This window comes from Rhinolophus hipposideros, assembly GCF_964194185.1.
Source record: "Rhinolophus hipposideros genome assembly, chromosome: 11".
NCBI classification, from domain to species: Eukaryota; Metazoa; Chordata; class Mammalia; order Chiroptera; family Rhinolophidae; genus Rhinolophus; species Rhinolophus hipposideros.
In genome coordinates, this window is record NC_138057.1 from 63,996,401 (window position 1) to 64,009,722 (window position 13,322).

At 43.0% G+C, this 13,322-nt stretch overlaps 1 protein-coding gene across 4 annotated transcripts; it reads left to right on the forward strand.

Annotated features, from left to right (window-relative positions):
- The first annotated feature begins 6,487 nt into the window (after window positions 1-6,487).
- Window positions 6,488-13,270, forward strand: GNG10 (G protein subunit gamma 10). 4 transcript variants are annotated; one of them, XM_081065391.1, is made up of 4 exons: window positions 6,878-7,409; window positions 8,075-8,192; window positions 11,165-11,296; window positions 12,299-13,270. In XM_081065391.1, exons 1-4 carry the CDS (start codon window positions 7,343-7,345, stop codon window positions 12,336-12,338), a joined length of 357 nt encoding a protein of 118 aa, XP_080921517.1. In that variant the 5' UTR covers window positions 6,878-7,342; the 3' UTR covers window positions 12,339-13,270. The 4 variants fall into 4 exon arrangements, with proteins under 4 accessions (XP_080921518.1, XP_080921517.1, XP_080921516.1 ...); XM_081065390.1 differs by having other exon boundaries at window positions 7,387-7,485; XM_081065392.1 differs by lacking the exons at window positions 6,878-7,409; window positions 8,075-8,192 and adding an exon at window positions 6,488-6,772.
- The last annotated feature ends 52 nt before the right edge of the window (window positions 13,271-13,322 follow it).

Below are 13,322 nucleotides of genomic sequence, written 5' to 3' on the forward strand. Positions count from 1 at the left end.
TAGTAGATATGTGGAATCTGTTTCTATTTAAAGTTAACCAGTCCTTTCAGGAGCTCAGCCCAAATATGTGACATGTACAAAGACGCAAGAGGGAAGATTTCCGGCCTTGCTAATAGAGACAGAGATGTGAGGTGAGTTTTTTAACCTGTTATGTAATAAGTTGCCTCATTAGAATGTGGTGGGACGAGTTTAATCAGCTTATCCCTAGGGACCTTTTGCAGCTCTAAAATTCTGAAATGATATTTATATTTTTATAAACTTTAGATGAAATTGTTTTGTGCATCCATTCATTTTGAGAAGAGTGGAGAAATTACAGAACTAAATTATCAGAAGCTATGTTTCAAACCTCAGATGCCCAACTTCTAACCATAGATAAAATGCCTTTCAAAGGTGCTATGGTTGTCTGTAGACTCAGCAACCCCTGTCTTAGAATTCATTATCTATTTAATACACAATAGTATTTAAGAACAGAAGTATGTGCCAACATGTTATAAGGACCAAAAAGAAATGTAGGCACTTGCCCCTCTGTCAAAATTTAAAAGAAATTTCTGGTATCCTAGGTATTTTTTACCTAGTGGTAAGGAAAAATAAGAGGACTGGGTATGTTAACATTCAAAAAGGTAGCTGATGAAAACTGTATCTTTGGACATTATTTTGCTGTATTTTGCTAGATTGTTATATTTCTTCCAGACTTTCTAGAAATTTCATTTTTGGAATTGTCCCCAGCAGCCTGCTCACTTGGTAAAAAGTTTGGGTGGTCTTTTGAATCATGGTCATGGCATGAGTCAGGATGAGTTGACTTTCCTTAATGGAAGGACTCTGATTCTTTTCTCCCCTACCCTCAACAAAATAACTATGCTTCAGTATCCTAGAGTGAAGGAAGGGCTATTAATTGTCACAAGTGTTATTTAAGTACTCTGGGTATCTTACACTATCTCCATACTCTGACCACCCTCCATCCATTTTAGAAAATCTGAAGAAGAATCCTGGTAGAGAGGATCCTGTGACCCCACTAGTTGGACATTTTTTCTTGTGCTTCATTTTAGTGCCATCATTTCCATTTTGCTTGGCATTCAGGAGTTCATAGTGCATACTGTTCCTTGCTCTCATCACTTCATATAATTGAGATTGTGCTAAAATTACTCTTAGGGTTATATTCATGTCTACTATCTTTATAACAGATTCCACTACTAACCCTTTCTCATTGGTCTTATTTCTTTATGAATTCTCCAAATTCTACAAATCATAGGTTGCTGTTTCATAACATATCTATTAGGTGAGTACCAACTGAATCTTAAACACTACAATTGGTAGATTTTAAAACATTACATGGAAAAATTGTTGAGAGTAGAGAATTAACAAGTATTTTTAGTACTATTGAATTTATGCTTAGAAAATCATAGTTCATTTCCTTTGAGTTTTGTTCAGCGGGTGGGGTGGGGTGGGGTGGCCTGAAATGGCAATAAACTTTTAACACCCAAACCTTGGAGATAATTTTGCTTGAGTGGAAGCCATTGCTAAGCTAACATTCTGCTAGTGTTACGAACCAGTCTGCAGGCCCCAAACTGAAAGTTCTGTGGAAATTAAAGAAAAATGGCTTTTGTTAGACATTAATATAAATAGATCTAGCTGCGTTAAGACATTAAATCAGACATGGTCTCTGTTGAGTTATAATTGTGTATTTGAGGCAGATAAATGTTGGTATTGATACAAACTAGTTGTATATGGATGAAACATAATTAATCTTATTTGCAAAATGTGATACTCTTCACATTTAAGTATGGGCTAAATAAAGCCAAATCTAGAACCTAATAACTAAGTAAAATTTGCTAAACAAGTTATTTAACCTTTCTGGTTTTCTTGTCTGTGAAATGAGATCTTTTTAGATAATTAGGAGTTTAAATTCTGTAAGCCTGCAAATTCACATAGGTATAGGGTCTGAAGTAGATTAGATTGCCTGCAACTGAGAAATGTTATGGATGTTTAATTAAAAAGCCTACATAATTAGTTGTAAACTTTAATCAACTCCTTAGTACTTCAAGGGTTCAGGATATCCTTGAGAATTGTGTATGGGATGGATCACATAGTCTTACATCAGTGACCTAAGGTTTCTTACAGACTCCTCCCGCTTTCATTAGGGGTTGGAGAAACTTCTCATTCAATAGTCTCTCCATTTATAATCTCAAGAAAAGTGAGCAGGATGCGGTGGAATGGCTCAGGCTTTGCTGGCAGGTAGACCAGGTCTGGTTTCTGGCTCTGCACCTGACGGTAGCTTGACTTTGGGCAGGTAAAGCGCTGAACCTTGGTTTTTCAATTTTAATAGCAGGGATACTAAGTACTTCATAGAATTATTATGAGAATTAAACAAGATGGGAGAAAGTGCTGGCCATATATTAAGTGCTCAATAAACGAGTTTCCTTGCCTTCAGAGGGAATAGGAAAGAATCATTCTCATTTGTTAAAATCCATGGTAATAGAGTGTTTACTGATGACTACAAATCCATTGTTTCCATTGTTTATTCGTTTAGTGGGTGTTTGAATTCCTTACCTTGGTCAAGGGACTGTGCTAGTGTAAAGAAAGTAATGCTCCTTACGGCTGGAATTGTGTGTTAAAAGCAGCTGCCCACGCCTTGTTGCTTTTGGGGTACAGGTAAAGCAGCTGAGATGACAAATCAGAAAAGAAACTTTCAGAGACAACAGAATAATCAGCTCCTTACTAGTTTAAGGCCTACATTTACCAAATGGACACTTTTAATGAGATAAAGAGGCATGCTTGGAATGGTTGCTCAAAATGACATAAAGTAGCCCTAAGTTTCACTGCCTCCAGAAGTCTCAAGTGCCGGTGAAAATCTCCCTGGAGAAGCTGAATCTACAAGCCTGCAGGGGAATCTGTAGTTCCTGGTCCTTTACTCTGAGTTCTAAAAATAATTCAGTGGTATAAGGAAGTAAAATAATTTTTTATGGTACATTGTAGATGCACATTAAATATAGCTGTTACTGTGTTTTCTGTTTCTTTTAAATATGTTGCTATTTTGATATAACATTGGCAGAAAGAAACACCTTCTCATTATTTCATTATTTTTCTGGAGAAGAGTGATTTAAAGCCTATTTTCTGGAAAAATTACCCACTGTTAGTGAAAAGGTGACCATAAAACATATCAGAGGAGTGAAGAATTATAGATCATAACAGGGAAGTGAAACGTTTGTGTTTGCAAGGACACTGACTGTTTTAAAAGTACTAAAATTCAAAGAAACAGTGGAAATGTGTTTTAATCTTAACCAAGAAATAAATGTATAACATATTCTTTAAAATAATACACTGGTGATCTGTGCATTTCAGCGGTGGTGAGAAGGAAAGGATACTTTGTCCCCATGCCTCACCTCCTTTCAGAGCTCTCAAAAGAGCTGCATCTGTGGCCCCAGATTCTAGTCCTCCCGGTGAGCAGTGATTTCTCTTGAAAGCTAAAAGGAAAGTCCTTTCCTCACTCCCACTTTAGGCAAGTCACTCTCCTTAGTGGGTCTTAGTTTCCTCGTTTCTAAAACTGGGGATGGATGACATTATCTGAAGGTCTCTTTCTACTCTGAAGTTCCATGATGCAAACGTAATGGACGAGAAGACATGTTGGTAAAGTATAAAGCCAAACCCAGGTGGGCAGCCCTTGCCAATTACCAGTGGCACTCAGCCCGCTGGCCTGTGGATCACTGTAGGAGGCTATATGCTAAAACCGGGCTGCTGCTTTCAAAGCCAGACCACTCCTCTCCAAGAACAGCACAATCGATCAGCCAGAGGTGAGCAGGGGTTGGGGCGGCGGGTGGTATGCACGGGCATGAAGTAGGGAGATGGGGCGAACCCCTAGACCCTTCCTGCTACGTCATGGCTGACACACAAGTATTACCTTATGGGCAACCCTCACTATGGGCAACCCCAAAGCTTCCTTTTCTAATTAGAGATAATATTCTCATTTCTTCAGCTGCAATTGTGCTGTGCAGATGCCTCCCACATCAGCAATCTTGCCATCACACATTTTCACCAGCCTAGAGGCACGTAGCAGTCCAGTTGAAGACTTTTTCCTAAGCCCAAACTCATCTGGTTCTTTACTCCTCCCCTCAAATCTAGTCTTGTTTCCTAATTTCTGTTCTAGGTATCAGTTCTAGCCCACTTTCTGCTTCAGAACCCTTTGTCCCCGTATCTGTGCATTTCATAACCACCATGAACTACTGAACTAGTTTTTTGAGCTTGTTCCTTTCCATTCCTACCTTTACAGTCCCACCTTGGGCCTCATGCCAGCTACACTTCGATCAAAAAAGACAAAACAAAACCTATTACTGAAGTCGTCTCCCCAACTTCATTTTGTATCCTTATCCCAGGTCAATATTTCTAAAATATCTTAACCATGTGGTTACCCTACTGCTTGCCACAAACTTAGTTCTGTTTCTTTTGAAGTTTTCTGCAACTTCTAGTCTTAATCGCTTTGCATCTTCCATGATCACCAGTGCCTTCTCTGTTCATTAATTCATTCATAATGTGTACATGGTCTGCTCTCCCCCTTGTTGGAATGCTCTCCTTCCTCTCCATCTGCAGGACACATGCTTTTAGGTTCTAGATCTCGCCACCTATGAGTTTTTCCTAATCCTTCCAGTCCATATCTTTGCTCTGAGTTTTTTATTGGGGAAGGGGAACAGGACTTTATTGGGGAACAGTGTGTACTCCAGGCCTTTTTTCCAAGTCAAGTTGTTGTCCTTTCAAACTTAGTTGTGGAGGGCACAGCTCAGCTCCAGGTCCAGTTGCTAGTTGCAGGGGGCGCAGCCCACCATCCCTTGCGGGAGTCAAACCGGCAACCTTGTGGTTGAGAGGACGCGCTCCAACCAACTGAGCCATCCCAGAGCTCAGCGGCAGCTCAGCTCAAGGTGCCGTGTTCAATCTGTTGCAGGGGGCGGAGCCCACCATCCCTTGTGGGACTCAAGGAGTTGAACTGGCAACCTTGTGGTTGAGAGCCCACTGGCCCATGTGGGAATCGAACCGGCAGACTTCAGGGTTAGGAGCATGGAGCTCTAACCACCTGAGCCACCGGGCTGGCCGGAGCCTATGTTTTCATCTTTTGACTAGAATATGTGTTAAGTTCTTTCTGGTGAGGGAACTTGCCACTAGACAGGGCTTTAAAATTTGCAAGTCTGCTCTTGTTACTAGATACAAATTTAACACCCCCAAGACTGAACAGCTCACAAAATGAACGGAAGAAATGCTCAGCAACAGTTAACGGCACTTAAAAGGCATGAAATACTATTTTTCATCTATTAGATTAGTAAAGATAAAGAACCACCATATAGAATGGGCAGCCTCCTGCTGAGAATACCAATTGCTATCACTATCACCTTCTGGAGGTCCAAGTAGGGAAGTTTTAAAAACCATTTATATTATTTGACCCATTAATTCCACTTTTAGGAATGCATCCTGAGGAAATAAAACAGACATGCAGAAAGCTGTATGATGGTGGTCATCAGTGTTAAATAATAGGGCTGTAGGTAAATTATGGTCCAGCTGTACAATGGAATACCATGCAGTCATTAAAAATGATAGTTGTAGGGCATCTTTTTTTGACTGCCTTTTCCCCCCTTCTGGTATCAGCATGCTGCTTTTCCTTTGGGGAACCATTCTTCCCCCCCCCCCTACTCTCTATAGTTTGGGTAGGTGTCCAGGACTTCGGGATTGGACAGACGGAGGAGTTGAGCTGTGATGCAGTTGCCATAAAAAAGCCTCAGATGACCCCAGTGGGGAGCTCTGGAGCTGGATTCATCATTCAATGTTGTCCCATCTTGAGGCAAAGGGGTTGAGGTTCAGCCCTTATACACACTACGTCAATCACTGGATGAGAGCTGACACTGGGAGGGATGTGACCTTGGTCTGAATGGCTCTCTAAGGGCAGTTCCCAGAGAGGGACTTAGCGGACAGGCTTCAGCTGCTACCAAAAGCTGGGAGAATAAGTGCCTCAGCCCTCTATGGGGAAGTTGGGTTGTGCACCACAGCGCCCACTGTGTGTGTGTGTGTGTGTGTGTGAGTGCCTGTAACTCCACCCCTTTGTTCAAGGGTCAACTGTACTACCTTTTTGCATCACTCAATCTAAGTGGGTTTCTGACAAACAGTGGTGTAATATTCTTGTACTTCAAGAGAAAAAAAAACTATATATTTTACATGTACCGTAGTAGAGATGCCAGTTTTGTAAAACAAACTCATGCTCACATTAAAAACAAAATCCAGCACAACAGAAACGATGACTATAGTTAAATGGTGAGATGGGAGTGAGGGGGCCGAATTTAATTTTCTTCTATACGTTCTGCAAAGATGGCAGGGTCTGGGATTTTACACTGCCTACCTTACCCGACTCCTCGTCCTAGAAGCCCTAGAAGCTTCGGTGTGCAGAGGTGCCCCTGTGCGCGTCCGCGACGCGGCTCCGGTTACAGGTGTAGATGCAGTTCTTATCTCTGTTCAGAAGAAAGAAAGGGTTGAGATTGGTGTCAGCTCCGGACCTCACGCTGTCGCTCACCTGCGGCACCTGTCCCCGTGGGCAGCGGGCCGGCGGGCGCGGGCGGCGGGGCGGGCGCAGCTGCTTCCCCGCCCCGGGGCGGTGCCCGCGCTCGGGCCTCGCGGCTCCGCCAGGCCCGCTCAGCCGCCCTCGGAGCGCAGCGCCGCCGCCATGTCTTCCGGGGCCAGCGTGAACGCTCTGCAGCGCCTGGTGGAGCAGCTCAAGCTGGAGGCCGGCGTGGAGAGGATCAAGGTGAGGCGGCCGGCAACGCCCTTTCCTCGCGGCGCGGAGGCCGCCCGCTCCCGCCCCGCCTGCGGTCCCGGGGCCGCGGGCGGGAGGCTGCCGAGCCGGCGGAGCGCGATCGGGGCGCCAGGCCCCTGGAGCGGCCGCTCGGGGCGGGACGGCGCTGCGGCTCGGGCGCGCCAGGCGGCGGGGAGGACCGAGCGCCCGGCCCTGGCTCGCTGCTCGGCCTCGCGGGACCGAGGCGCTCCCTGCGCTGGAGACGTGGCCTGCGGGGAAGCAGGCCTGGCCTGGTGGCTCGCGAAGACAGGCCTGTCCCCGCGAGGGTGCTCCGGGACCGAGTGCCCGGGGGCGTTTCATTTTCGGTGGTGTGCACGGTGACTCGGGTGGAGGGGAGCAGGACGGTCGCTAGCAGACCAGTCGTGCAAGGGACGCGCTGGTGGCCTGGACTCCGCTCGTGCGCGAAGATGGAGGAAGATGGAGTCCCGACACGCGGAGGCGGCTGGATGAATGGACGGGCCTTGGTGGACTGAGAGGGAGGAGAAGGACGAAGCTTAGGTTTCTGGCGTGCTGACAGGATGGATGCCATGCCATTCGCGGTGCCATAGAGGGGGGAGAGCGGGCTCAGGGGGAATGAGTTCGGTTTTGGGTACGTGGACTTGGAGGAGATATCCAGCAGCTGTTTAGCTACATGGGCTGCAGCTCAGAGAACAAGGCTAAGAGGGGTAATTAGAATATACAGAGATGAAAAAAATACATAGTGAAGAGACCAGTGCATGAACCCAGGGATCAGCCAAATGAGATGGCTGACGGAGCAGGAGAACCAAGACAAAGCAAGGTTACTAATACTAAATGGAGAAAGGGGTTTTCCAAAATTTGGGGCTTAGTCCACAGGTCCAGTGTTTAGTCAGTTGATTTAAAAGCACCTGTTGTTTAATTGTGTCTAGCAACTACTATAGCATTATTTGTAGAATGTACCGTATGTGTGTATGTATGAACGCTGCTGTGATATTCCATGTACCTCAGTAGTGCCTTTTCTCTGTGTCTGGCATTGTCCTAGGGACTGAGAATGCTCAGTATTCTAGTGACGATGTTAAACAATAAACACATTAACCAATGAATACAATAATTGCAGATGATAAGTGATGTGAAGATTATAAACCAAGGTAGAGAGTTATGAAATGCAGAAGACATTTCAGTGACGTATATATTAATAGTACTAGAAGCAGAATCTAGATTGTAACAAGGTAGGCCGACATTTTTAAAAAAGAAATCTGGTTTTCAAAAGGAAACATTTTTTTTTTTTTAATTTAGGAAATGAAAAGCCATGTTTTGAGGTTGAGGGGAAGGAACAAATGAGATTTGGAGGAGAGGAGACGTGTCTGTCTTGGGGCATGGGATTGGATGGGCACCTGAGACAGGAAGAAATGAGGTAAGGATATGTATAAAGATAGATGTTTCTAGATTTGGGCTTAAGGACTTGTGTGATGACAGTTTTCTATGTGAAGTAGGAGGCCAGGTTTTCTTCTAGGGCAGAGAAAAGGGAGCTAATGGAGTCACAAAAGTGAGAGTGGGGGAGAAAGTGCTGTTGGCAGTGGGCGAGGGCCCCATAGGAGCACATCCATAGACACCTGTGATTCTGAAGACCCAGCTACTAAGAGATTGGAGACTGTCCTACTTGTGATTTTCCCCGCTCCAGCAGCAGTTGGCCACCCAGAAACCTGAGTGCCCAAAGTGAATGGTAGTTGATCCATGTAGTGGATTAGAGGGGAGGTATGCCAGAAAGATGGAAGTTGGGGGTGGAGGGCAAGGAGTTTGAGGGTCTGCCAGAAAGAGGCTGAGCTTAGGTTGGGTAGAGGAGGGACAGAGCCAGCCTCCTGATGATGGGCGGGACTAAAGGGAAAGAGGTGTTCTCCCTGAGATCAAAGAGCAGGTGTAGTGAGAATCGGAAGTGAAACCCTGGACGAGTAGGAGAGATTGTAATCAGAGTGTAAGATTTCCGATGTGGAGCAGTTACAGGCATTGGCTGTGACTGTTGGCATCAGGGAGAAGGTTGTTTGAGGAGAAGAGGTCAGGGTTGTCGAGAGCATTCAAGATGTTGGGACCTGAGGTGGAAGAAAACTGAGCCAGATGTCACAAGTAGCCCATGTGGGGATTGAACCGGCAACCTCGGTGTACTGAGAAAATTTGAATGAATTGTTCAAGGTCACACAGATTATAAACTTAGTTGAGGGGTATCCTTGTGGTCGCATGCTCTGGGGGTGCTTGGCAGGGCCTTTCACAGGCAGCACCGGAGGAGTCATCACAATCCAAGGTCTGGTCTCATCTCAAGGCTCAATGACAGATATTCTCAGCACACCCAGAGATATCGTCTCTTTAGCAGACTTGCTAACTGGTAAGCCATGACAGCAGCTTTGGAGGGCAAGCATATTTTGGAGGGCAAGCATATAATGGAGGGCATCCCTTCCCAGTGATTGGAATGCTCAGTATTCTTTCAAGGACCCCTTCTTTGCTTTGGAGAAGGCTCTCAGCAGTTGCTGGGTGAGCATGGACTCAAACCACGGAAAGGCATATAATTTGGGTGGGCATTATCCCACCTCTAATAGCAGGCAACAGCTTTCAAAGTGCTAGCGAAATGCTTACCACTTTTGCTCTTATTTTCTCTGCATATCCCCTCACCTTAACTTTTTGACCACGTTCTTTAGGGTAGGGTGCAGTTAGTCCCATTTCGCAAGGGGTCCTGGGAGATAGTCTCCTTCCACTGGTGTGGAGTTCACCTGTTCCCGCTGATGCGGAGGTAGTAAGCATGAGCATAATTGGTTCCAAATTCCTTTTGACTTAATAACTGTTCTATATAACTATTAGTTCCAAGTATTATTCATGTGAAAGTGTCAGAACTTCTGTTGAGGGAAAAGTAAGCTTAAACCTTACTCTGACAATATTATATTGTGTTTATATTCTACAACATAAGCTGTTACTACACTAACCAAACCAAAATTCCTAAAGCATTCTAGAAACTACATAGTAACTGTAACACAAGTAGTTTATTTTTCCAGTTATTTGGAAGCTTGGAAAACTAACACAAAGTGGTAGTTAGTAGTACTTGAATCATTTTCATGCATTATAGGTGAGTTTTTACATAAAACACCTTTTCATTGCAAGAAAAATGGAAAGTGAGGAAAGCTTCCGAGTACAAATGCATCAAATGGAGATAAAGAATAAAGGCAGAATAATATTGTATCAGTGCTGCTTAATTAACTTCTCCAAAAGTTAGTGGCTTAAAACAACATTAACTGATTCTTAGGTCAGCAATTTGAGCTGGGTTTGACTGTATAGATAGTTCTGCTGATCTTTGCTGGGGTCTCCTGTGCATGTGCAGTCAAATGGAGGGTGGACTAGTGGCTGGGTGGCCTCATTCACTTGTCTGGAGGGTGGTCGGGAGGTGGCTGGGAGCTGGCTGACTGGTTCTCTTCCACAAGACCTCCGTTTGGTTAGCTGGGGCTCATTGGATGGTGGTTTTAGGGTCCAATCACAGCAAGAAAGGGAACTGCAAGGCTCCTAAAGCGTGGATTTGGAACTTGCCCATTGTTTCTACTACATCCTCCTGGTCAAAGCAAGTCACGAGACAAGCCCAGATTCAACAAATGGGTAAATGGACTCCATCTCTTGGTGGGAGGAACTACAAAACATTGTGACTGTTTCTTCAGTCTGCCACAAATGTATTGCTAAATGGCAGCGCTAGTCTAAGTGCTTTACATGAGTTAACTCAATTGTCACATCAACCCAATGAGGGAGATACGATTTATGACTAAATACAAATACATTTTACAGATGAGAAAAACAGGTACTGAGAAGTTAAGAAACTTGCCCAAGGTTATCAGGTAGTGATGGAGCTGCATTTGAGGCAGGGCAGTCTGGTTCAAGGCCTTGTGCTCTCCACTGATAAGCAATCCTGCCTCACAAGCGTGGTGGAAGAACTGTCGCTTGTTTTGAGGAGACTGGATAAGGTTCCAGCCTTGTCAGCATTAAAACAGTTTTCTCACATGGCACACCTGGATTTATCAGTGCATCCTTTCTAAGTGAAAATGTGTAAAGGGAACACTCGAATGAACTATTTCTTTAGCAGTTCGGTCTCAAAACTAGGAGTCTACATGTATCAAAGATAATGGCTTTTTCTTTCCTTTATTGAATAAGCAACCAAACCAAAAATATCCTAAATCAAAAGTTCATAGAAATTGTAACCTTTCCTCTTTGGAGTTCAGTTATTAGAACTTTCAGCAAAACAGAGACTTGGAGTTCACATAACAGGTGGTCAGGCTGTAAGATCGTTTTCCAGAGCATGCAGTGGCTGCTGGGTGGAGCTGGCTGCGACCAGCGCGTCAAGCTGTAGTCCTTTCGTTTCAGGTCTCTCAGGCGGCTGCAGAGCTTCAACAGTACTGCATGCAGAATGCTTGCAAGGATGCCCTGCTGGTCGGTGTTCCAGCCGGGAGCAACCCCTTCCGGGAGCCCAGATCCTGTGCGTTACTCTGAAGACTGGTGAGTAATGATACACCATGGCGGTATCGCAGGGCTTCCCAAAGGATTTGGGCAACTGTGCTTTGAATATGTACTATTCTTAGGGGAATTTTAAAAAAAAGAAAAGCAAAAGGCACAACTATCCCTGAAGGGTGACGATGTCTATATTTACCCTGCCTGGGGGATACATCTCCTTAGGAGAGTCTCAGTCCTCTTTGGCACTAACTCATGAGATGTTAATATCCTCACGGACTTGAGCTCTTTCACTGAGTTGGCTGGTGGTCATTCCCTGAACTTACTCCTACTTTCTCTGTTCTTACACCATCCCAGAATTGTCATTTGCTGCTTGGTGCTCTCAGCTGACTTGCTATTCTTGGGACTCAGGACTCCCCAGAGAAGGAGACTTGTTCCTATCACCAGCTGTGGTTTCTTTTCCTAAAGGCTTTCAGAAATGTCTCTCTGTTTTAATGGAGGAAGCTCTGATGTAGCTACTGGGGGAAAGTCTGAATCCGGTTAAAAGAGCTTTAAAAGTTGAATATTGAAATGAAAACATCTCTTTGTTGGCGTATTAGAAATTTCATGGGTTCTAATGCATTTTACAGGATTTCATTCACATTTTCACTGTTTTACCTTTTTTGGAAGAGTTCAGAGCATAGATTATTGGAGTCTTTTGGGGCCAGCATATTTCAAATTATGTGTTCTAAAGGGTTTTCACACAGTAAGTAATCATCTTAGGTTCTTTTTCACATTAAAAAGAAGGAAGTAATCATACTATCAAGTACTTGTGTACCTTTGAATGGAAAGTACCCAATTTAATGGTAGTAAACGTTTTATGCTAGTGTAGCATTTTTCTTTTTATAAAGCTCTTTCATGGGTCCTACTCCTTATTAGTGTGGTTTGAATTTTTTTTTAATTATTACTCTCTACTTTGAGAATACTAACATGTCCTACGAAATGATGACTAGTTAATTTTATGTATAAATCTTATTAAAGTGAGAATCTACCACATTCTCTTTCCTATAGGAAAGAAGTTCACCAAGGAATGCCTTCAGGTGCAAAGTGATGAATGGTTGCCTCCAAGTCTCAAGAAAACATTTTTCTTTAACCAAATAACTTTTAGATATTTCAGACCTTTCCTGTGGCCTGGTTCTATCGCCAAAATTCTACAGAAATTGATGACTTTCGACTCAAATAAGGAAACTGGGTAAAGGAGTAGACTTTTAAATAATAGTGGCCTGGTTTATTTGGTGAAGTGCTTTATACTTAAGACAAACAAAAACTTTACCACCAAATATACCGAAATGCACCTCTTTTCTATGTGATGAATAACTAGTGTTTCTATACCTGGAATATTATGTATGTTTTATTTACTGGGTGTTTACATTTTGGGAAGGAAAACATTTTTGTTTATTAAAAAATTTAATATTTGTAATTTGTTGTTTCTAAGATTTTTACACCATATCAAAATTTGTTCTTTTCTCATGAATTTACAATTTCTAAATGAAGATAAGCCAGTGTAAGATTGGGGGAAGAGTAGGCTTTATTAATCAAATGACATCTTGATTTTTCTAAATGAGAAGATTGTTTTATTTTTAACATTAAATGTGGGAGCTGTCTCTTAGCAAACTTGTTTGGAAAGATTAATGTTGTGTTGTGTATTAGATTGCCCCATTCTGTGTATGAAGCAGATTTGATCTTTACTTTCTTAAGTTCCTCTACTTTATAGTTGTGGTTGTATTTTAAAAATAGACATTATTTCATGTCTTTAAAAAAAATGTTTAAAATGTGACTTACAGAACATTGCAAATGATTAAAAACAAAGTAATGTGAAAATCTTAACAAATTAAATGAATTCTTAATGTCATAAGTGTTTACTTTGATGATGTGCCTTTGATTTAATTTGGGATATTTTTCAAAGGATACTTTATTTGTGTTTGTAACAATCTTTGAGGAGCTTGGAAATAAAATTTGCTTAATTCTTCCTTTTCTATGACAGCAACATTTTGTGTCTGATTTTGTTTTAAGGTTTCATGGATTTCTGTTTGCT

Coding starts and splice junctions, on each gene's coding strand:
- GNG10 (XM_081065389.1), top strand. CDS start 9,011: ATGCTCTGGGGGTGCTTGGCAGGGCCTTTCACAGGCAGCACCGGAGGA. Junction 9,156..11,164: donor TTTAGCAGACTTGCTAACTG/GTAAGCCATGAC, acceptor CTTTCGTTTCAG/GTCTCTCAGGCGGCTGCAGA. Junction 11,297..12,298: donor GTGCGTTACTCTGAAGACTG/GTGAGTAATGAT, acceptor TCTTTCCTATAG/GAAAGAAGTTCACCAAGGAA.